The following is a 24,905-nucleotide window of genomic DNA, read 5'->3' as shown; positions in this document are numbered from 1 at the left end:
TGTATCTTTGTGGAATTAATTTCCAAGTAAGTAATGTGATATTTATAAGGGTTTCTGATTTCTATCTTTAATTTTACTGGAAATTTTCTTTTAGCTATCTAGCTTTTATATCTAGCAATTTTCTTGTTATTTTTCTTATCAGCATGTTATTTGCAGGTTATTAATTAGTAAAATACACTGCCCTAAATCCCTACATCTGGCCTTGGCTACATATGGCAGATGCTGATGCTGTCTTCCTCTCCTGCAGGTGTTGCTGTTGCTGTGTATCGCAGACTGGATGGTCCACTCCATGTGGCGGAGTGGTAAAGACCCCGACAGCTTCTCCATCCCCTACCTGACGGCGCTGGGAGACCTGCTGGGCACCGCCCTACTCGCTCTCAGCTTCCACTTCCTGTGGCTAATCGGGGACCAGGACAGCGACGTCGGTGACTGAGGACGATCGGGACGCTGCCTTCTCCGTCCCATCTTGCCTTGTGGGAATAACGCGTTGTCGCGCTGCTCAACCTTGACGCTTCACTTTAGCCCGCGGAACTGTTTCATTCACAATCGGAACTGTTTCATTATTTTCTGTCTCCAGTTTTCTTTTACTCTCCAGATAAAAGAGATTATAATCCTGACTCAACTGACTCGAACCGCACCTTTTGCACGAAAGTCCTTGCAGTCTCTGTAGCCGGTAAGGAGAGCAAAAAAAAAAAAAAAAAAGAACTACCACCAGCTATGTTACTGACGAAAAACCTTGCCGCTACATTTTGCTGTGCTGCAGGCAAACATCAGCCCAAGGTACTGGAGAATATACCCACCCACTGATCCATAGGCTCTCTGGCCTGCCTTGTAGCTTTGCGCCATTTAATCAGAGGAGCCCCTTAGTGGACAACATGGACGTATGACGATCAAATCCCAGTCTCTCATTGGCTGCGGGGAGATCAGGTGGATTTGTTTGGTTGGTACAAAGGGTAGTTTTAACTTTGACTCGCTCAGGCCTTTATGACCGAGACGAGGTGCTCATGTTTTTGTTTTTTTTTTACTGGGGGGGGGTTCTTCACTGCACAGGAGGACAGGACGCACGTGTCTGTTACTGCCTGACCTCCAGCTCTGATACAAGCCAAGATATAGTCTTCATCACTCATCATAAATGCAACATAAAGAACAGGTCCAGTTTTTTTTTTCTTTTTTTTTTGTGTCCAAGGTCAAAAGCATTTCCAGAGCAATCCACTGACAGTCAATGACCATATTCGACTTTATTTACTGTCCAGCCGTAGCTTAGCAACAAGACGTACGTGGTGAGCGAACCTGAGATTTTCAAGATTGTAAAAATTCCATTGCCGAATACTTTTTTTATATCAAGTAAAAGTACGGAAGTACTGTGCAAAAATAGCTTGTTGCCAGATGGGTCCAGTGTATAGCGTTTTATACCAGTGTGTGTGTGTATGTATGAGTACGTGTGTTCTTAATCTTAAGTTAACTTGCTAATTATCACAAGAGCAAAATCATCACTGTCTGGTCCTCATCCAAAAAGTTATTTTGACATTTTTATTTGAAGAACAGAACAACATCGACAGCCGGATGCAGCTGAACAAGGGATGCAGCGGAGGAACAGTCAAGCTGCTGCTGTTGAGCCACCAAATTAGAAAATAAAGTGACAGATTGATCCTGGTCTTTCTGAACACAGCTCGCGAGAGACTGCCAACTAAGCTACAGCCAGCTCCTGTAACAAACAACAACAACTAGCACACTGTTTGCATGCCAGTTCAGGTGGAAAATTATAGACTTAAATTCCATTACTATGGAGAATTGATGCTTCAAAAGGACCAATATTCTAGGTGGTCTGGTTAATACAACATTAAAATGCAGCAGATTCTCAGAAGACTATTGAAGTGAATGGGCATTGGGAATCCTCTTAATACAGTGGTACTTCAAACATGATACATACATATATATATGTGTATATATATATATACACATATATATATACATGTGTGTATATATATATATACACACACGTATATATATACATAAATATATATGTGTGTGTGTGTGTGTGTGTGTATGCATATATACATATATATATGTATATGATATCCTGCAAGCAATCACTGTTGTGTTGGAAAACTTCATCTGCCTTCTTTATAGGAATAAGTTCATGATTATTTTTTTTTTTTTTCCCCCCCATCTAGTTTTGTTCTCACAAGTCAGTAATGAAGCAGAAGGCCTGACCTCGTTCAGGAGTGTTGTACCAAACTAGCACCAAAAGGTTCAGTGTGCTAAAAAGCAGCAGTCGCCATAGATAAATTATTGATGTGGAATATTGCAATTTTGTATCGATATATTGAAAAATGACTGTCTGCAAGCACATTTTTTAATTTGCACAAAGAGCATGTTTAAAAACACCAAAAATGACTAACTCTTACAGAAGGGATCAGAGGTACTTCTTTCTCTTGAATAGGAAAATGTCAGGATCGGCTTTGTGTGGAAGACCGATTACACAGAACTGGCCCAATGTGGTTTCGAGTATCTGTGTCTTTGTCTTCCGCAGCAACACAGTGGCAAACCATTTTGAGAGTTAGCACCGCCAACTAACCAATGATCTGTATCTCTATCTGTTTCTGTGTCCTGGAGAGACTTCGTTTTTACTGACATTCTGACAATTTTGTTTAAATATGTGATAGTTTGACAAAGAAAAGAAGCCTAATGAGTGTCTTATCATCCAACACCAGACATAGGTTGTGGATGTGACAAAGTAATATATTTCATTTAAAACAATAGATTAGCACATTTGTCTTGTTTTTACTATTTTACACAGTATTTACCATGTAGCAGAAGAGTATGAATGAACTTTGGTGAGTCATATGTGCAGTCCAAAGGTGTGAATGGCTGCCTGAATTAAGATTAGGGGGTGAGAGAAATAAGTGTGAGTCAGCTAACCTGTGACAATATTAAATGAGCTTGCAGAGGCACAGATTACAGGATATTACCAAGATGATGCAATGCAAGAACAAATAATTTAAAAAAGCAGTATATGTTGGCTGCAAATCCTCATCTTCGGTCATAATCTCTGAATTTGTAGGATTTTTTCATGCTCAACTAATCTAGCATGTTACAGGTCACAGCAGATACATCTGCAAGAAGAGTCTTCAAAGTAACTTTGCCCGATGCCTCATTCACGCATGGTGACAGCAAGTATTTTCCACCTGTTTTTCATTTATGAGTTAATTGTCAGATCAGTGTTTCAATAGCCTGCTTGTTTTTAGTCAAATCGTTTAACTCCATCAGAATGTGTTTAGGAGTCAACAGGAAACTGCAGGACTCGCATCAATAATAAATGTTGTCAACACCGGCATGTCGGACACGCGAAATCTTTGACTCTAGTATGTGCCTCTTTGGATTTCACTGGTTGACAAGCTCTTTCTATCTGTCATGCCATTAATGCAATTTCTTTCTACTGCGTTGTGATACTTGTGCAATGACTGCTTTTTGTACCAACTCTGAAAACTCAACACGAGTAGTTTTTAAGATTTCATTCCAAAAGTGACGGGGTGGTGGTTTTAAGCCGTTTTATCGGCACGAAACCATTTGGAGCAACAATGGAGAGATTAAAATGGCTCTGTCTGAATATAATGGGGATCCTTTTTTGAAAATCTTGAGGCTCGTGTGGGTTGTTACTGTTACTGAATAAAAAAAAAAATCCTACATTTGAAAAAATGTCTGAATGCCACTTTTTGCCTCAATAGCTATGTCCTAGCTTTCCCTGAGGCCATCACAGGTTTTTCTTCCTCTCTGCTTTACATCACCTGCATGTGCATGTGCTCCATCTAAATGACCTTTAACCCTTTACTACGGGGTGAATAGGGGACAACCCATACTTGCCACATCACACATTGGGTGGTATCACTGAGGCTGTAAGGATCGTAATTATTTTGAGTACAGAATAATAGTGACAAAGATATTCAAGCCAAGTACAAAACTGCCTTAAATACCTAATGAATATCCATACACATTAGTTGTTTTTTGAGAATGTGCTGTAATAGAGTACAGGACATCAAAAATGGTTTTATATCTTGACTCATCACCCTGAGTTTCAAGTTGTCATTTGACATGATTTCCTCTGCATTTGACTGATTATAATTTTTTTTTTCCAAGAAATATGATAACTTCCTGTTAACAATTTTCTAAATCTGAATCATTGGAGCTATAACAGCAAATAGACAATCGCATGTGAAATTATTAGAAAATAGAATTGGAGGCATTCAGGAATGTTTAGTGAATGAAAAAAGCACAAAACACGGTTTTAAATTTTATAGACGACAGTTTTTTTTTTTTTTCCTTTCTCCATTTGCTGCAAAACAAGGACGTGCTCTCCACTGCATCGTCCGCCGTCTGTATGGATGCTTTGGCTCCAGAAATAAAACTAGCAGCCTGTAGTATCAGATGGCAGCAGCTCTACAGGCAGATGAAACACTTGCAGGGACAGAAAGTCATTTGCATAAAATGTTTATTTCATACATATATATAGATACATTTACATATACATATATATACATATATATATATATACACACACACCTGTATACATCGATATATATATAGATGTACATGTATATATATATATACATATATAATTTTTTCATATATATATATACACATGTATATATATATATATGTATATATGAAATCAACATTTCTGCAAGTTACTTTCTGCAAATTTTTCATCTGCCTGTATGTACACTGCTCAAAAAATTAAAGGGGACACTTAAAAAACACATCCTAGATCTAAATGAATGAAATATTCTTATGAAATACTTTGCTCTTTACACAGTTGAATGTGCTGACAACAAAATCACACAAACATGGTCAATGGAAATAAATTGTATCAACCCATGGAGGTCTGGATAAGAATCACACTCAAAATTAAAGTGTAAAAACAAACTCCAGGCTGATCCAACTTTGATGTAATGTCCTTAAAACAAGTCAAAATGAATCTGTGTTGCTTCCTGAGTGGACACTATGATTTCACAGAAGTGTGATTGCCTTGGAGTTACATTGTGTTGTTCAAGTGTTCCCTTTATTTTTTTGAGCAGTATATATATATATATATATATATGTATATATATATATATATGATTTGCTGTGGAAAGTCAAATCAAAAGATAGATAATGCTAAGGTTATATTGTAATCAATATTACCTGATTAGAATCATAACTATAAATATAGTTACAGCTAAAATGTGAGCTCATTTGGTTTGCCAGCCTTTAATAAATGGTTGCATGAATTACAGTATACTCAGAAGTAATTGGTAGGTAATGGAACTGCAGGCATTTGGCATTTTTCCATGAGTTTATCATAAACCAAGTGAAGCTGTGGAGGATAGAAATCAATGGGCAATTAGCAAAAAACAAGTAACTACAATAAAACATCTTCAATAAGTAATTTTAAAGACTGAGCTTTCTTTAACATTATTTTGGGAAGCCATCATTTTGCCTTTTCAATCATTATAAAAGTCAGTCATTATCTGTACAGCTCATCCTAAGCTTGGGGGGGCGCAGGGTGTCAGAACCAATCCCGACTGGCGCCAGGCGAGAGGTGAGGTTTAACTTGCACTGGTCAGCTGTCAATCACAGGGGTCCATATAGAGACACCCAACATTCACACCCACGGACAATTTAGAGCCTTCCTCGAACCCGCTGACTGTTTATGGACTGTTGGTTGTGGACGGAGAACCTGTCCTGTAGAATCCAAACGCAGGGAACCCAGTCAGCATCTGAGAACCGAACCTGCAGAAAGTGGAAGGTTTGGGTGTGGGCGAGCTGACGGCCGGTGGAAGCACGGCTGAACTAACAGTTAACAGCCCGGAATGAAGACGCCACTTCAGAAATGAAGGTCAGAAGATGCGTCTGCTGCTATTCCTGACCCGACTCAGATGTAGACCTCCCACATCCCCCGACCTCCATCCCCATGTAAATGTGGTCCTCTATCTAACCTGTATCTACGTTTTGACAGAATTATCATAAAATGCCTTGACAGCTATAGGAGGAAATGACCAGAAAAAGAAAAAGAACATGAAAATGAGGACGGGACTGTCACATCTGAGCTGACAAACAGATACTGTAACAGGAAATGGAACACACCGTTTCAGGATCTGCCTTTCTTTTACCTCAGTTTGTTTAGTGTGTCGGCAGCGGATGAGGCGCACATTTGCATGAAGCCGACTAAAATCAATTTTGCACAACTGAGCAGTCGTGCAGCCTGACGTCCCTTCTCTCCGAATGCCCCAACAGGGTTCCCAGAATGCATTGCATGGCTGTTTGCGGATTCAACGAAAGGAAACCTTGGAAATCAAAAGTGCTTTTGACACATGCCTTGGTTGGTTGGAATTCTGTTTTAATGCTGTTTGAATACCAGTACGGATTAAAAGGCAGACACAGACACAACCACACACACACACAATAAGCTGAGTTGTTTCGGGAGTCCTGCAAAGCAGACCAGAAGGCCCATGAAATCTGACCCTCCTCACTCTGTCAGTCCGGTCGCCCTCTGGGGCTTTAGAAGGACGTTAATATGGAACCTGCAGACAGACGTCTAGCTGGGTAGCCGGCGTTGGGCCCCAGCAGCACTCTTAGCTTTGAGACAATAGATGCCTCATATGCGGCATAATTGGAAACATATTTCTCTAAAGCTCGGTGCCAGACATATTGAGATTACAGCTTCAATCAAGGAGGGCGTCCATTCACCCTTCAGGATGTCAGTCCACTCATTCATCAGCTCTGGAGGACACATTGAGAGATGTTCTGTAAGACCTAAACCTTCCAGGGAAAAATCTTCCATGTCCTCATGTTTTACCTTTTGGACCGTTGATGATGGATCATTAAAGAAAATGTGAAAAAAAAAGTTACAAATACAGTGTTGTGAGCAGTGTGGACTGATTGTGAGGCCACATGCAACCCAGAAGTTCCTTGAGAGCGGGTCACAGATTTCAACTTTGCATCATCTCTATGGATATTTTTCTTGATTTTGAAGCAGCGGGTTTAGAAATCCGTCAGTGCGGTGGCACAGTGGTTAGCCCCCCTTTCTCACAGCCAGAATGTTCCCTGTTCAATTTCAACTGCAAGCATGTGGTCCTCATGTCTACATGGGTTTTCCTCTGTTTCCTACTACAGTCTGATTACAGTAGGTTCATTGGAGACCCTAAATCACCCGGGAGTGTGAATGAGAGCGTGAATTTTTATACATTTCTGTTTCTATATGTTTTGAATTGGTTGAACATCTCTATATATTGTCCTGGTGACCGGTCCATGGTGAACCACAACTCTTGCCCAATGACATAGTGGGCAGGGATGGACTCCAGCATCGCCATGACCCTGAGTGCAATGAAATGTATGAATTGATGAATGAATGAATGAATTAACCTTTCTAACAATTCTGACCAAAAAAGACTAGTGCACGAATTTGGACTAATTAGATTTATAGATAATGAATGAATGAATTAATTAATGGGATTTAGAAACCACAATGCTGTACTTACAGTGATCTGTTTCACATACAGCATATGGAGGAGTAACAATACTTCCACAGGCAATACCACAAAAAATAAGGTATATATATATATTACAAGTAAATATTATGTAATACTAAGTAAATAAGAATAGAATAAGAATAAGAATAAGAACAACTTTACTTATCCTGAAGGAAATTGTTGTGCCAGAATTTGAAGTAAAACATAACAATAATAATAATAGTAGGGAATTGTATAAACAGTATAAAAAAAAGGGGGGGGGGGGAGAAATACAAATAAAACTATAAATAAAGTGTCTAAGTAACAAGTCAAGGCTATAAAGTGTCTTGAGGTCTGAAGTACCAGGTGAAAGATAAGGAGTGCACAAGAGTATGAAAAAATATAGCACATGCTATTGCACATTTATGAATATATATACAGATAAATTATTGGGATTTACAGTAATGCTCCACTGGGACAGAACTGGGTGGACAGACTGCAGGACTGCTCTCTGCAGTGATGAGGGAACCCCAGGGGTCTGTTGGGGTGAAGAAGGAGCTGAGCTGGAAAGCAAAACTCTCACTTTACTTACGTTCCATTTCTCCCTGATGGTCGTGAAATCTGGGTAGTGACCGAAAGAAGTAGGTGTTGGAGGTTTCCTTGGCACGTCTGGTTGACAGGAGCCCTGGGGTTCACGCAGAACACACTGGAGGGATTATACCACTCTCCTGGCCTGGAAACACCTCGGGTTCGCAGGGAGAGCCACGGTGCTGTTGAGGACGGGGACTGTCTGGCTCGTCTCATTGAGTCTGCTGCTGCTGCTGTAAAATGGTCACGTGATGAGATGGACGGGTGAAAAGTACCCAGAGTTTATGAATTTAAGACGCTTGTGAAGTAATCTGGACTCAGAGGGTCTCAGATGGACCCTCATACCGTGACACCTGCTCACACCTGTCAGTATTTCAGATGCTTTTTTGTAAACAATGGAAGAGATACACACTACTCTGTGACTAAATATGTTTTGGAACCTACTTTATGAGAACCTGGCTCTTTTAAACACTTTTTTAAATCTTTCTGTAAAGGTTAACTGACACACACCGGCTCATTCGGGTGAGTTTCCAGGGTCCCGGTGGATCGGCCGTGATTTCTGGATTCCACAGTCGTTCATCATTTCTTCCTCCCCTTGGTGGATTTCCTCCCCTTTGTTATCACGACAGTCAGGGCTGGAAGAGGAAGAAGGGGTTGGGGTGTTTCGTGTGATGGATGCTGTACAGAAACTGAACAAAAATGCAGTTCTAGAATGATTGGAAAATTCAGAAATCCCTCTGGGAAATAGCTTAAAATCAACCCCCCCTTTTTCAAACTCTCATTTCTTCAACCATTCACCGATTCAGTCATCACTTCCATGGATTTGTCGGTCAGTTTTCACCGTGCAATCTTTCTTGATTCATCCCATAATCATTGATCATTCCAAGAAATGTGTTTAAAATGAGCAATTGATTCCCACCGATTTGTTCATCTTAAAAAGAGACACAGCCATGATGAAAAGACACATCTAAAACACGTACACTATTGTTTCTTTGTGTGTGTGTGTACGTTTGTGTGAACCGGCTTGTCAACTCTCCAGATATAAAACGTCTTCTGTCTCGACAGATGTGAAAACAGAAATATCTGGTGAGGTCAGGTCGAGGTCAGCGTGACCTCATTAACTGCAGAGCGGCGTTCTAATAGTGTCAGACATGATCAGCTCCGAGGTTCTGACAGGAACCTTAATGGAACCCCGAGGGGCTTGTGTGTGTTGGCAAGTCACACTGGGGGCTTCTGGATGACGGGGTCTCAAAACACAGAAACACAGGGGTGGGTGGAGGCGGGGGGGGCGTTCCGATCCAGAGTAGTGCAATTGTAATTTTTGGTCATAATTGCTGGAAAATTGAATTCATTCATTTTTTTTTTATCAGTTCATTCATTCAATGCTTATCCTGCTTATGAGGTTGCTCAAGCCTATCCCAGCTGTCATTGTGCGAATGGGGGGGTTCATCCTGGACGCCATTTAATCACAGAGCCACATACAGGACTGTCTCAGAAAATTAGAATATTGTGATAAAATTCTTTATCTTCTGTAATGCAATTAAAAAAACAAAAATTACTTTTTCATGATATTCTAATATTTTGAGATAGGATTTTTGAGTTTTCTAAAGATGTAAGCCATATTCAGCAATATTAAAATAATAAAAGGCTTGCAGTATTTCAGTTTATTTGTAATGAATCCAGAATGTATGACATTTTTGTTTTTGTAATTGCATTACAGAAGATAAAAAACTTTATCTTCTTTTATATTCTAATTTTCGGAGACAGTCCTGTATAGAGGCATGTGTCCATTCACGCTCTCATTTCATGAGAGCGATTTAGGATTTGAACAGTTGATTATCCTTATTTTCATTATAATTGTGACAATTCCCTCATTATGCCCCTTTTTAGACATCATCAGATAATATTCAACTTTATTATCACTACACATGTACAAGTACAGGGCAATGAAATGCAGTTTAGCCTCTAACCAGAAGTAAGAAAGTAGCAGCAGATACGGATATGATAAAGAAAATAACAAATGTAAACGGTATAATATGTCAATAATTACAGGTGATTTACAGATAGACTAGAAGGAACTTATACATTAAATGCAATATACTGTAGAATTGACTTGGACAAGTAGAAATACATGTGATAAGTTATGCGATACATTTGAAGTTGGATGTTAAATAATACATAAATAATTATGGGCAGATCCTCATTGAAAATGACCAGAAATCACTTCCCTGGCAAAAGCCAGTGATATTTGTTTCAGTGGATTAGCTCGAGCCCAGATGTCCGTCTGTTGTTGATGTTTTTAATTTTAAACATCAGGATAGACGCCAAGAGCCGAGCGGAGGATAAGGTTGGGTTTTCAGATTTTTTCAGTCTTCACCACATCAGAATTTATTCTGCAAATATCTTTCCTTCCTATTTAAGATCTCTTCTTTTTACACTCCGAAAGCCACTGCAAGCCAGAACACTATAAATCTCTGCAGATAAAACACAGACCCCTTCTACCGGCCACAGAATGTACTCAATAGTCCACAATTGCTCTAGAATTCACAAATATGCCTCGAAAGGATAAAATGTTTCTATCTGACATTTGAAATTCTCCCCGAAGAGACGCCAGACGTCCTGGATGTGGCAGTCTGACCTCTGCGGCGGCTGAGAGCCGATAACAGGCGGTGCCTCTGTGGACACTCAAGCGGTTCGGTGGTCTTTGTTTTTTTGATCGCCATTTTTAGTCAGGAATGAAACACTGTTTTTAACATTGAAATCATCAACAGACTGAAATAATACAAAAATGAATGTTCCCTTAAATTGTGCTTGAATTAGCCTGCAGGCACAGGTGCAAGCTCATAGTGCACAGTGAGGACTGTCTCGGAGGGAAATACAACCATCCTGGAATCATCAAAATGCCAGATTACGGCTGCAGCCGTGTTTGCACCTGTTGTTGTTTATATAAACACTCCAAGTCTTTCACTTGAAAAACCCTCATCCGTCAAACACGCAATCCGTTGCAGTGAATGCACAATTTAAGTGCGTTCACTGTTTTTTTCTTTGGGGGGAGGATCATAAATCGGCAAAAGAGCCCTGTAGGGCTGCGCCGCGTCTCCGATTTGAAAGGCAGATTAAAAAGACGGGTGGCCTCCTTTGAAAAGCATAGCGAGCTTGTTCTGATGCTGAGAGGAACACGGGTTTACAATGTAGGATATAAATACTATGTTTTTTCCACACAGATATCAGACCACAACTAAAGGAAAGGAAGGACAACACAGGAAATTATGATGACAAATTCCAGTAATTTATTCAAAAGAGTCAGACGTAATCCAGACGCTAACAAATTTCCTATTATAAGTTCGATTCACTTTACTTTTTTGTGCAATCTAATGCAAACTCAGGAGTCGAGTCAAGTCTGATTTAATTTCTTAATTTCTATTCTTTACATGTAGAAAAGGTCTCGACCACACTCTTTAAAAATGATTTACAATCCCCAAATTTTACCCGAGAGTTATTACCGGGCAGAAACCTTGAGCAGATCAAAGCTCAGTGAGGGCAGCCTTCTTACTTGACCATTTTGGGTAGAAAGACAGAAAGTGAAATGAGTAGTTCTAGTCGTTAGATGTCAATAGCTGACATGATACGAACAGTAGCTTTAATATTCAAGAAAGAAATAATAATAATGTTGGACACTAAGCAAACATAAACTCTGGGTATATACATGTCAGTAGTTCATCTGATACTTTTTTATTTGTAACTCATCTGCATATCTTGTTTTTCTGGGGGGGGCCCTTCCTTTTCAGCACCGTGTTAAATTCTAATCAGGCTGGACGATACATTTTTCCAATACCTGACGGATGCAGTTTCTTGAAAGGCATTAAACACACAGTAAGCCCCCGCCTTCCTTGCACCGCCCTCCACCGTGTTCTCTTAATTTAGCCTTCCAATCCAAATGTCATCTTTTCTATAAATCATCAGGCGATCCATCATCACGTCAGGCAATCTACCCGGGCTGGTTGCCGTGCCAAACTCAATCTGACCGAGAAATCATACCATTTGACAGCAAAACCCTCCCACATGTTCGATTTCGTCTGTGATACAGATCACAAGCAGGAGTATCCATGAGGGCACTGGGATGTAGAAAAAAGCGACAAATAACACAAAATTAAATGGGAAATAGCTTCAGCTAAAGGACAGAGTGAGATGTGGTTTCTAAATGAAAGCGAGAAAGTGCAGCAGGAGATCAGCTGTAAATGGAAATCAACAATCAGAAAATGAAGGTGGGGAGGGAGGGGGGACATCAAATTGAAATGTCCCGACACCATGTTCCGGTCAGAGGTCGCTTGTCCAATTAGCTCGGAAGTTAATCTGGAGCTCGGATAAAGAGGTTTGCTCTGAGGAAAGAAAGCTCGTGTATTACAAGGTTGTTAAGGGATGCAGGTCATAAAAGTAAAATACATGTCGGAACCACAGTCGCACACCTCTGAGCTGATTCGCTGTTTTCAAAATCTTTGGAAGGATCTGTGGCAGGACCGAGCAAGACAAGCTCCTTTGGATGAAATGAGGTGATCCGAATTTCTCCTGCACGCTGGTCACAAGCCTGTGTCTCCAGGTTATGATGCTGTGGAACATCTAATGATCTGCGCTGTGAAGCAGGACATCTCGTGTGTGTGCACAGAAGTGTGTCTGTACCACTTTCACACTGTGATTAAATTCTACTCTGCAGCCAAAAAGACGTCCGCTCATCATGCTCGGAGCGTTTGGTGACGTGACGACTCTGAATGATTTCCATCTCGTATTTAATGAATGATCGTAATCTTTAATAGGGTCTTTGACGCTCTGTATGAAGGCTAAACGCTTCAAATTGACAAAGGAAGAAGAAATGAATCATAAACATCCACAAGTGTCTGATCCGGAGGAAAAATCACACTCTATAAGGTGAGATAAAGAGCAAGGGTAGGATGAAGCAGGGGAACGCCCGGTCCAGATGTTTGTCCAAAAGGAACAAAAATAATGTCTTGTTGCCCCGTGAACTTACACACACCGCATCTCCTCGTCCTGGTGAACTAGCTGGTACGTTCTTCTAATCCCTCCACACCAGCAGGTGGCAGGAATCCAAACTCAGAGGGCAAAACCCGAAGATGTCAGACCACTGACATAAACAAAGCTAAGGATGGAATCCATTGATCATTTTGAATGTGAAATAAGAAGTCATAAATGGAAGTAAAGTTGTCAAATGATCAGATCATATGTGTATCAGTGTGTGTGTTTGTATACATACATACATGTATATATAAATGTCTATCTATCTATTTATCTATCTATCTATATGCATCCTTAAACCTGTATGATATCCTTAAAAGGCTACGACAGTTGGCCAAATATCTATCTATCTATCTATCTATCTATCTATCTATCTATCTATCTATCTATCTATCTATCTATCTATCTATCTATCTATCTATCTATCTATCTATCTATCTATCTATCTATCTATCTATCTAAATATAAACGCATGTGTGTGTGTGCGTATATGAATGAATATATGTATATGTGTGTATATATATATATATACATATACATGCACACACACACACACACACACACACACACACACACACACACGCACACACATATATATGTATAAATATATGTATGTATATATTTCTTTATTTTTATTATTCTTTATTCATTCTATACCACTCATCCTGCGCTCAGAATTGAAGGGGTGCTTGACACTTCCCAAATTGTCAATAGTTGAGAGGCAGGCTTCACCCTGGACCGGTTGGCAGTCAATCACAGGGACGCATACAGAGACATACAACCATTCGGTCACTTATTCCCACATCCTATAAAGACATACAACCATTCACTCAATTTTGGGCAATTTAAGGTCTCCAAGACACTGGGAGAACAGAAAACTCCACCCAGAAAGGCCCCATGGTTCAGAATATAACCAGGGACCTTCTTGCTGTTAGCTGGAAGCGCTATATGTATATGCTGTATGTGTGGATAAATATGTATGTATTTGTACAGCATGCGTGTATGCATATAAAACAGTAAAATAAAGTCTCAGCCAGCCTTCAGATCAAATAAAAATGAAGAACCGCACACCTCTACAAAAACGAAAAAAAAAAAAAAATTATAAATGATAAAGGTCTTTTTGATATAGGTGATGAACAATTTCCAGAAACGATGACCCACTTTTTCAAGTTAGTAAGATTTGATCATTTCAGCCTCCTGAAAATCAGATCATCCCTCCCATTGCTCTGAAGCATCAGTCTCCGATGATTGAAATGCCAAAAAAATACCCCGCGGCAATTATCTCGCTACACTGAAATGTGGAAATCTTTTCAAAGTACCAACGAAGCAGTGGAGGGTCATTCGGAGGTTTGTTCTCACACGGATGAGAGCAGACGTCCTCTTTTATGTTTCCTCCTTCATGTGGTGTTTTCTGGTGGTCTCTCTCTCCTCCTTGCAGTGGCCGCTGTGAAGGAGCCGCTGACCGCGGCGGTGAAGTGTAATGATAGGGATGGAGGGAGGCCGAGCCCACGTGGATGGACGGAGATGGGGGGTCCAGACACGGACAGCTGCTGCCACGACAGCAGGTACATCGGGGACGTGCTTGAAATATGTAGGAGAACTTGGCACGACGTGAAAATGTTGGCATCTAAAATAATCAGCAAGTAGGGTTTAATGCTCTGAGCAATAAATTAGCAAAAAAATGAAATAGTTGCTGAACAACAAACAAGTACATAATTAACAAAAAAAAAAAAAGAAAAAAAACTTTCAGTAAATAACCTAAAATCAACAATAATAATCATTTAAAGTTAATAACAGAAAAGTAATTGAAAATTTAGAAAGTACAAAGGATTTAGCGAAATGCTTTAAAAAAATGTCTGTAATAGGAAACAAAGGCCTCCAAGGTTCCCTCATTGTCCTAGGACCAACGACCTTTATTCCAGTGAATATCACCGTCAGATAAAGATGATTTCAAATCAATAAAACTGATCGGGATAAAATAGAGATACCACATCTGTTAAATACCTTCTTGGTGTTGGATTTTATTAAATAAATTTCCCCCCCAAAAATGCGACTAAACTCCCGTGCGACTTATATGTTTTTTTCGTTCTTTATTTTGAATTTTTGGCGACTTATTATCGACGTATAGTCCGAAAAATACGGTAGATTGTAAATAATGGGGTAAAATGTGTACATTTACCGTGAAGATTTTTTTTTTCCCCTGATGCTGGTGCTGTGTCTTGCAGCGATGAAGCACACACACCTGAGTCACCATAAACTTCAGTGTTATTTTATTGTGAAAACATCAGACAGGAAGCAGCGTGGGTCGGTCACTCGCTGCTCGGTTTACAGTACACAGTCAAATTATTCATGATCTAGCAAAGGAAGCCTGGAGATGAAGTAAGAACAACAGTCCTGGGAGGGAACAGAAATACAGAGTTTAAGTTTGTTGCCATGGTAATAGTGAGGAAGACATTTGGGTCTGAGAATAAATAAATAAATAAGTGGCGCCTGTTTGAACGTGAATAAAGTCTTCCTCGGGGGACCTCAGCTCTAAGGCAGAGCAGATACAGCACGCAGACACACACACACACACACACACACACACACACACACACACACGGAGATATGCATACAAGGCACTCCGATACACACAATGGTGAAAAAATACTGATGACATGATAGGAATCTAGTAAGACACATCAGATTCAGAACTCCAAATGTCTTGCATACACACACACACACACACACACACACACACAGCGGCACAGGTGGGAAAACACACACAGGCACACACTCACAAACAGCCGGTGGCGATGCGAGGGTGTGGGAGAAAGACAGACGTCTGACTCTGAGGCTCTGGTATTACATTGACATGAGAATTACACATTCTTCTACAGTGTCCAACGAAACCTGGTTTTTACTTTGAAGCTCCATCACTATCCTCCTTTTCCTCTGAGGGTGAGATCACTAGAACTGGGTTTTAAGTAATTTATTGTCAATCTTCAACAGAATATCCTTCTGTCTTTGGAAGCAATTTCTTCCACAGACACTTTGAGGCAATCCTTTACTGCCTACAAAAAACAAGATTTCTTTTAAACTCTAACCTGTTGGGTTTTTTTTTTACCTGAAAGGAATCCAGTGAAGAACAGGTAGTTATTCGCCCCTTAAGGTTTGGCTTTCCTTTAGATTTATAGCTGACAAACATTTTATTACGTAATATGACGCAGTCGTCAGTCAAACAAGTGGACAGGATATTTTTTTTGTTAAAAGACGCTCGAAGAAGGAAACTGCAAAGTAAGACCCAGGCTTCGTCGGTTGTGGCTCTTCTCTCACAAACCCCATCGCTGTTTTCTGCAAACTGTTTAGCTGCTTACGTGGCAAACAGCGGAAGCCGCTGAGCCAGCAATTCACACCTCCCATCATGCGGCTAAACAAGAAGAGCTCGTGTCAGAGTCGGATTTTCCGGCACCTTGAAAAACAGCATTCAAGGTTAGACGGATCGTTGTGATCGTGAGGAATTGGGGAGCTTCACGCTGCATCGCCTGGGCCTCTTCAGGTCGGCGTGTGCAGATTCCTCTGAGGGCGTCAGATGTGATAGTGTCACCATGGAGGCTCAGGTGTCATCCCAAACCCAGGTGTGATTGTATTTTTTATTGATCCGAGATCTGGGTGAAGCAGAGTGAAGCCGGGATTAGAAGGTGAAGAGCCCAGGTGACAGCAGCAGGCTCAATATGCTCAATTGAAGGCACGGAGATACAAATGTGCCATGCTGTGTGTGTGTGTGTGTGTGTGTGTGTGTGTGTGTGTGCGTGTATGCGAGGAAACCATGAATCAATACAAAATCCAAACATGACAGCTCAAACGCTACAGCAGAATAAATGTCATTGTGTCAAAATTGTACAGAGGCGTCTACTGTGGAACAGAAAGGAAACAAACCGGCTGATTAAAAAAAAAGAATGGCTTTGTCCTTTTGTGACGATTAAATCAGATGAAATTGTTTTTCCGTGGTGATTTTTGTATACTATTCAGGAAGGAAAAGCTGAGATGAAATGAACCAAAGAAAAAAACAACTGAAGTTAGTTTCTATAAGTGAAGAAGCTGGGTTTTGAGGAAATTAAATCCGACCCCTGTCTATGCTAAATATGCTGTTGTTGGAGGTAAACGTATCACGGAATGTGGTAAATAACAATAATAGCGAGATTATAAGCGCAAGTAATTATGAACATTTTCACCCAACACTGATATTTATCTCCAATGTCTCTGTTTCTGTCTTAATATATAAAACACGATCATCTCCGCATAAATAATCAAAGGCGTGAACATGAGTCTAAGTGTACATTCCTCCTTGCTCAGATATGTTTAGATTTCCTTCAAGCAAAACAGCCAAATGTGTGTTTCGGTCTAATAATAGACGTCGTCCATAAACGAGATAAATACAACTGTGGACTTGAATAGAAACTCTCCTCCAGTGAGAAATACTGCAGCCAGGCCTGAGTTACAAAGGCGACAGGAGCAGCCAAAACGCAGTCATTTATTTTAATGTGCAGCCAAAAAGCCGTCCAGAGCTGCCTGACGTTCCCTTCTTTTTTTTTTTTTTCTCGTGGGGATTTTTTTTTTCTTGCAGCTGTGTTTGTTCAAGCCAGACTGACTTTTCCTGCAGGGATGCTTGGGATCATCCAGAGCTGACCTGCTTGCGTTTTTATAGACGAGAGGCCACTTCTGGAGAGCGGTGGGAGAGGACAGCACAGTGCCAGGACAAGTCTGTTACAGCTTGTTTGCCGGCTAAGAGGCCCTTTGTGTGTCGTTTGTCTTTATCTCGGGGCTAAATGAGCATTTTAAGGAGTCGAGGCCACAGTCGGCGCCTCCCGGCTGGCTCTCCGCTCACGATCGCTGAGTAAGATGTTGGGAGCGTGAGCGAAACCTGTTTGCGCGTGCCTGATCCCGGAGGAGGCGGCCATCCTGAGAATGCACCGATTGTTTCTGCGGCGGGACGGTGCCGGGCTTAGACTGGTAGCCCTGCTGCTTATTACTAACAAATGTCTGTTATGGTAAAACACTCTCTTCAGAACCTGCAAATGACCAGCCTTATGAATACACTCTATCAGGCCCTTCGTTCACAGACGCAGACGGAACTAGACCCCTCTCCAAATTTTGCATCTTGTGACAACCCTCCTTTTTTTTCTTGCGGTGCTAGTTTTCGACTTATTTCCTAATGACGTCTTCAACAGATGAAATAGTTCCCATGATAAAAATTTCTTACAAGGGACTTTACACAGGAATTGACTTAAAACGTAAAACGTAAAACGTAAAAATATTGAATTCATTATCCAATTCACTTATCCTACACACGAGGGTCACAGCGGTGCTGGAGCCCATCCCAGCTGTCATTGTGCGAAAGGCGGGGTTCCTACTGGACCGGTCAATCGCAGGGCCAAATATAGAGATTTTTTTGGGATTGTGGGAGGAAAAGAACCCGGAGAAAACTCTGCACAACTCTTGCTGTGAAGCGCGAACCACTGCATCACTATGCCGCCTTATCAATCTTTCATTTCAGGTTAATTCTATATAACTACATCGAGAAAATGCTCCACATTTACATGTGGTAAATGCAGATACCCTATGCCTTTTAAGAATGTCGACTGATCTATTGGAGATGTTTTTTTTCACTCCGTTTCAGCGTTAAAATCCAGCATGAGCCTGTCAAAAATTCAACAGCTTCTGCAAAATAAACACTGTCTCGCAAAGAATTACAAAACAGGGTTTGAGCTAAAGATTCATTGAAATGCAGCAATTAAACACAGATAACAGATTGACGTCCGCAGCAGTATTTTTTTTTTTTCTTTTATCAGAGTGGAATAATAATCACCTCCAAAAAGTGTCAGTTCATCTTTTCCTTCTATCAGCCCTATGGCACTTATCCAAATGATTATCATTTTGCCTCCTGTGTTATTATCCTTTGAATTTTCTCCGTCTGCAAATGACACATCCACACTGCATTTGCACCACTTTGAAAAAGGCAAAAGCATTTGCGTGTAGGACGGATTGCAGATTATAATATATATACATATATATATATATACACATACACATACATACATATATGTGTGTATATATATATATATATATAGATATATGGATACAGTTTAGTACACTGGGCCTCTGAGACAAATTCTGGCTGTATAAATACAATCGAGGACTGAGTAAAGAAGCTCTTATCTTGCCAGGTCCTTTGCGCTCCTGCGTTGCATCATTTCATAATCTATTTTTGACGTCGTAACACCAGAAAAGTGGACAAATATCTAACATTAAAAGCCATTTTTCTATGAAACTATTTCGACAAAGCCAGAGGTTTTGAAAATCGACATACAAGAATCACTAAACTCTCATTCCTTCCTTTCTTCCTATCCTGTCTGCACGGATGTCCCTTCGGCGTTACATGATAGCAACCTAATTTCTTCTCCCGTGTCCCTGGGTTCTCTCATTTCGCAGGTTCCCAGGGGGCACGGCTTGATCTACTGCAGCGGTTTTGCCAGGCTCTCATCATTGTTATTTCTTTTATGAATATTAAAATATAAATGTGTCATGCCAGCTATTAACATACAACTGTTACTAGTGAGAGATAATCTGTGCCTGTCCCGCCCAACCCTCATACCCCGTCTGCCTCGATCACAGTCTCTCTTTCTCTTTCTAACCCAACCGGTCAAGACAGAAGACTACCCACTTTGAGTTTGGATCTGTCCAAGGTTTTCTGTCGGGGAAAAGGCAGCGTTTCCTTTCTAATGGGGAATGTTAGGGTTTCTGTAAATCATTTAAAAGAGTACCGTCCATACCTGATCTAAATGGAAAGTGCCATCAGACAACTGCGTTGTGATTTGGCCACACTTAAATGGAATCCAACCTGACTAGACTAAACTATCTTGCACTATTGGCAGATTTCTGTTTACTTTCGGAGGCCTTATAATTGAACAAGAGACATTACAAGTTAATGATTATTATTCATTTTCTTGATTCTGATGAATCAAGAAATTTCAACAATTAGCCGAGATTATTCGTACTCATAATCACGTAATAACATTTCCATTATTTCACATTAGAAGATCTGTTCAAATTCGAAAGGAAAAATGGATTGGTTGGGGATTAAACAAACACATAGAAATGTAACGGATTGTCGACCGCTGATCTTTTAACGTCTTTTAACCGTGTTTAGTCAATAAGATGTAGTTCTGTATGATAGAGCATTCTGAAACCCCTCTGCCACCACGCCCTCCACAGGAAGCTCCCGACTGCATGACGGTTGCACAACAGCCTGTAATCCCATCTACAGTGTGATGGAGATGCAGTTATTAATCTTGACATAGTCTCACATCGCTAACATTAATCAAATTACAGCACGAGATAGAGGACGACGTCGTTGGGAGCATCGGCTGGCTCTCATGACGGGGAGGTTGGAGATTTTTACCCTCAACACGAATTTATAATACAGCAGAAACGTGGATCGGTATCGATGTGGCTGGGGGAAAAGAAGCCAGCCCATAAATCTGATGATATCGGTCACAGAAGGACAAAGCCGTGGCCGTGAGACGTACCGCACACTTTTCAGAAATGAATTTGTCGGATCTGAGGCAAATTGTGAGGAAAGACTTGAACATGTTTAACTATTAACAATGGTACCACCTTAAAATTGCCCCCCTCCCAGAAAAAAAAACAAACAAAAAAAAACATCTCTCCTCTTATTTTATCAGTATAACAATTTAAATAATTACTTGTTATTGCTGCTTGCAGCAATGCTTCATAAGACAATAAAACCTCAATAAAAATAAACAAGTATGAAGACAAATGGATTACAGTCGGGCGAAAGTCCTGTTGGGTTGTCTGAACGGGGTCGGTGGGATTGTCCAGTTAGGACACAGCAGGCGGGTCATTGGATCCAGTGCCTTTTAACCTCCGAGTCTGAGTCAGTTACAGTCGGTACCTTCCTGACTGTGGCTCAGAGTGTTAAGGATGCTTGGTGGTTCATTTAGCACTTCCCTTCTTCACTGGTGCAGCAGGAATCTCCTCCCCCAAGATTGTAGAGGTCTTTCCCAGCAACATTTATATCAACCGCATCAGTGACGGAACATAATTCCTTTTAAAAAGTTGGACGAAGACCGTACCGCTGGAGTCTCCTACAGACGTCTTGAGAGAAAATGACATCTCTATCTGTAAAAAGCAACATTGACCGCCAACATTCCAGCTCCGGTTCCGGAAGGGAATTTTCCATCATTTCCCTCTTGCGTGATTCAAAAAATATAAATAGTTTTAAGCCTGGAACCAAGACAGCCCATTACAAGGTAAATTGTGAAACATTTAAGAAAAATGTGCGTAGTTATTTATAGGAGCAAATAATGCAGTTAAGCCACTGGAGATTACACGGTGGTGCTGATATTCATCAGGGTTCTGGTTGGTGTTGTACCTCTCTTTGACAGACATTGTGAATAACTGATGGGTTTCTTAAAATAGGCCTATTGTACAGTATTACTGCCTTCAAATGAGATGATGTCATTGTTTAACAATTTGGAAACTTGCAGAAAGTCCCAACTCGATGGTTCTAAGTTGGGAAAATGAATGACTTTCCCTTCCGGAGCTGCACCGTTGAGCTTGACTTCAACCCCTCATCGGGCTGGTTTCCCTCTGAAATGTATGAGTCTGATGAAAAGGATTGGCGTTTCCACCTTCTGTGGTCAGCATCGAAAGAAATGGAGCATGTTTTATAATTTCAAGGTGTTCCTCTATTGATCGGAAGAAAGCCGGGAGATAAGCTTAGCTCCCACGATGCATTGGGGTCAGGACACGTGCGAGGCTGCGGTTTGCTTTGCAGAATCTGAAGCAGCCTAATTTATCAGCGTTTTGTTGAACTATGTAAGGAACATCGCATCAAGTCTGAAAACAACTTCCCCTTTGAAATACCTTGAAGACCTGCTTCACCCAACAATTTGTTTCCCCACATACATTTAGTCCATTCGGCCCACATTCTTGTCCAATTAGAGCGCCTCCCCCTATCTGCCCAGCGGACTGGACACCCTACCCCTTCAAGTGCACATTAACTCTCTTTCTGTTTATATCAAAGTCAGACCCCACGCCTGCAAGGTAGTGTTTTTAAAAATTAGCCTCCAAAATATTCAACACTTCACCATTTATGGCGCCTCCTTGAACGAGGCAGCTGCCAGAGACCCAGCTCTGCTCCGTCAGTTCAGCCGCAGATAGCTGGGCGTGGAGTAGTTGAACATGAGGAAGTCCAACTTGTAAAGTTGGTAGAGCTGAAGCTGCTGCTGAGTGCTGATATTGCTGAAAAACTGAGCTGTCATGGCGTCCGTGGTGCGAGTGGACTTGGCGTAGCTCGGGAAGCGCAGGGTGTCACCGACTCCTACCAGCCGCAGCACGTAGTTGGCGTCCTCCTCCAGTGTTTCGTATTTGCCCACGAGGTCGTAATGGATGTGGCACGGGTGGCAGAGCTGGTAGACGGTCTGCCAGTGCTCATTGAGTGGCCCGTCGCGCTGCGTTGCCGGGTCCACCAGGTACTCCGCAAACTCCTTGAATTTAACATCAGCTCCATTGAGCAAGGCGTCATGCGTGGCGTTTTTGCGGTAGCGCCGTATGATGCGGGTGCCGAAGCGCTTGTGGAAGGACGAATTGTACTTGAGGGTGAACTTGTTGCGGTAGGCTGAGACCAGCCTTTCGAAGGGCTCGCGAACAAAGAGGAACTTCAGGTAGTTCTTGAGGCGATGGTTGATCTCGGCGATGCTGTACTGGTTCAGTGTCTTGAGGTTTGAGGGGATGTGGGCTTCGTTGGAGGGAATTTCCATTGGGTCGCTGTGAGAGAAAATCATTTTAAGAAAGTATGGAAAATGTCCATTTGGACCTCAACCAGAGAACCAATATGTCCGGTGTGGGCTCACCTGTATTTGCCTCGTCCCGTAAGCACCATCATTACACGCTTCCAGTTGGTGCATGCCACCTTAGGCACGTAGCAGTAGATGAGTTCATGGTCCTCGTCCACCACCAGGTGTTTCAGGTCCCCCGGCGTAAGAACCCTTCGCTTACGGCTGGATGCGCTGTAGACCCGACATGCATCCACCACCTGGTCCCTTCTGCTCTGGTGGAGGATTGCGGCACCCGAAAACTCCGACTGTTCGAGGAGAGACAGAGAGAGGAGAAGGGAAGAGACTTTAAGATCTTTCTTATAAATCATGTAAGCCTTGGAGTGGTGGTGAAGGTACGACAGCACACACTACTTGTTCAATGTAATGGCTTCATTCAGTTCAACACTTTTAAATTGTCAGTAAAGGAAACCAATAGAAAACAAAAAAAAGGGAGAACAACAAAAAGTAGAAAATAGTCTGCTCAGACTGCAACATTGGAAGAATGGGATGCAGCCTCCGGCTCTGCATGCATTCTTTAAAGAGAACCATGCAAGGAACCAGACTGGGACATGAAAATGCAGCAGGAAACTGCATACAGTCATCTTCCTTGCAGAGACCGGGATTTATCCTCTTTTTGACTTGCATCCAACTTCCTGCCTTCTGAGGTTCAATATTTTCTTGCATCTGTTTGCATGTTCTCCCTGTTCATCTATATTACATGATTCCACAATCCAACATAACGAGATTCGATTAAATCAATGTGTTTGCTAATCGGTGTGGGTGTGAGAACGTGTTGTTTGGCCAGAGTACACCCTGCTTATGGATGGAGATAAACACTAACATCGTCAAAAATCGGGGAAGCACATGAGTTACAGTTGAGCAAAGACTCTATTTTTTTTGTACACCTTTGCTCAAATCTGCATGAGAACCTTCACTGACTCCTTGTTTGTGGTGCAAAGTTCAAAATCTGCCAGATGCACATAATGAATCAACGCGCCATCTACCTGAACTAGTTCATTTATCAGATTTGTGATCAAGATGTAAATGAAACCCCATTAAATATTCATTCTACACCAATTTTCCTTGGTGCCTTTTGCATAATAAAATGCCTTTTAAATCCGGGCATAATTCTATAAGGACTTCATTCTAGGGATGAATGACTGTTTAGCAATTAAAATTAGCGAGGCTGCCGCGGTTAAATATTTCCTCGGGGAACGATAAAGTACGTTTCCCGCGGTCCCATTTCATCCTTTTATCTTGGGAATGATTGTGATTGTTCCATCATGTTGCTGTTGATGAACTTTGAAATATGGTCATAGGTAGAACCTTCACATAAACCGACTGTTATCAATCACAACGTTAATTTTTTTTGGGCCCCGCCCTCTTCATCCATGGATTAACTGCAGCGCCGGCAGCTGTAACAACAATTCGTGCATCATCGCTCCTTATATGAAAACTACATTATTCTTTCTGTGTTGCGAAGCTCTGTCACATAGATCACACTGTCTTTCCAATGATGACAAAAAATATGTACCTTTGTCTCCAAAGAATGAAAGTGACTGAGGGCAGAAAAAGGCAGAGATGAGGGAAGATGGATGGGAGGAGAGCAGCAGATGGATAAAGAGTGTTATTAATCTCTGCTATTATTATCACACTTTGTTCTTTATTGACTCCATCTTTTCATCCAATCAGTCACCTCACAGACTGTGACAGAGACTGGTACACGCTACGGAGGAAAATAATGATATTGAAGGATGTTAGTGGGATAACTACCAGATGCTGAGTGTTAAACGCGAAACAATCATTCATCCGAGGTATATTTCATTTTCAGTGTGATGCGATGATGAAGTGGAAAAATGGTGGAGGTCGTGTTGGCGACGGCGGTGTCTTGGGACTGAGAATCTGGCGTCGGGCAAGGGAC

At 41.3% G+C, this 24,905-nt stretch overlaps 2 protein-coding genes across 4 annotated transcripts in view; one reads left to right on the top strand and one right to left on the bottom strand.

Annotated features, from left to right (window-relative positions):
• slc41a2b (solute carrier family 41 member 2b) overlaps nt 1-3,699 on the top strand; it is a 30,689-nt gene extending 26,990 nt beyond the window's left edge. For all 3 annotated transcript variants that reach the window (XR_015106156.1, XM_086146829.1, XM_086146830.1), the window contains one exon: nt 248-3,699. Coding sequence is in view for 2 of the 3 variants with exons in the window: in XM_086146829.1 (XP_086002955.1) it covers nt 248-433 (186 nt within the window). In the remaining variant the exon portion in view is untranslated. The remainder of the gene's footprint in view (nt 1-247) is intronic.
• Nucleotides 3,700-19,232: 15,533 nt separating this feature from the next.
• Nucleotides 19,233-24,905, bottom strand: part of chst11 (carbohydrate (chondroitin 4) sulfotransferase 11) — a 90,962-nt gene continuing 85,289 nt past the window's right edge. Inside the window, exons 3-4 of the mRNA XM_086146827.1 lie at nt 23,021-23,250; nt 19,233-22,934 (exon numbers count right to left, since the gene is read on the bottom strand). Of these exons, the coding sequence (XP_086002953.1) occupies nt 22,310-22,934; nt 23,021-23,250 (855 nt within the window). The 3' untranslated portion in view covers nt 19,233-22,309. The remainder of the gene's footprint in view (nt 22,935-23,020; nt 23,251-24,905) is intronic.

Source organism: Fistularia commersonii, chromosome 5 (genome assembly GCF_037954325.1).
Source record: "Fistularia commersonii isolate RoL2024-O1a breed Wild chromosome 5, RoL_Fcom_v1.0, whole genome shotgun sequence".
NCBI lineage: Eukaryota > Metazoa > Chordata > Actinopteri > Syngnathiformes > Fistulariidae > Fistularia > Fistularia commersonii.
Note: the sequence above shows the minus strand (reverse complement) of the source record. Positions and strands in the feature narration are given on the sequence as shown.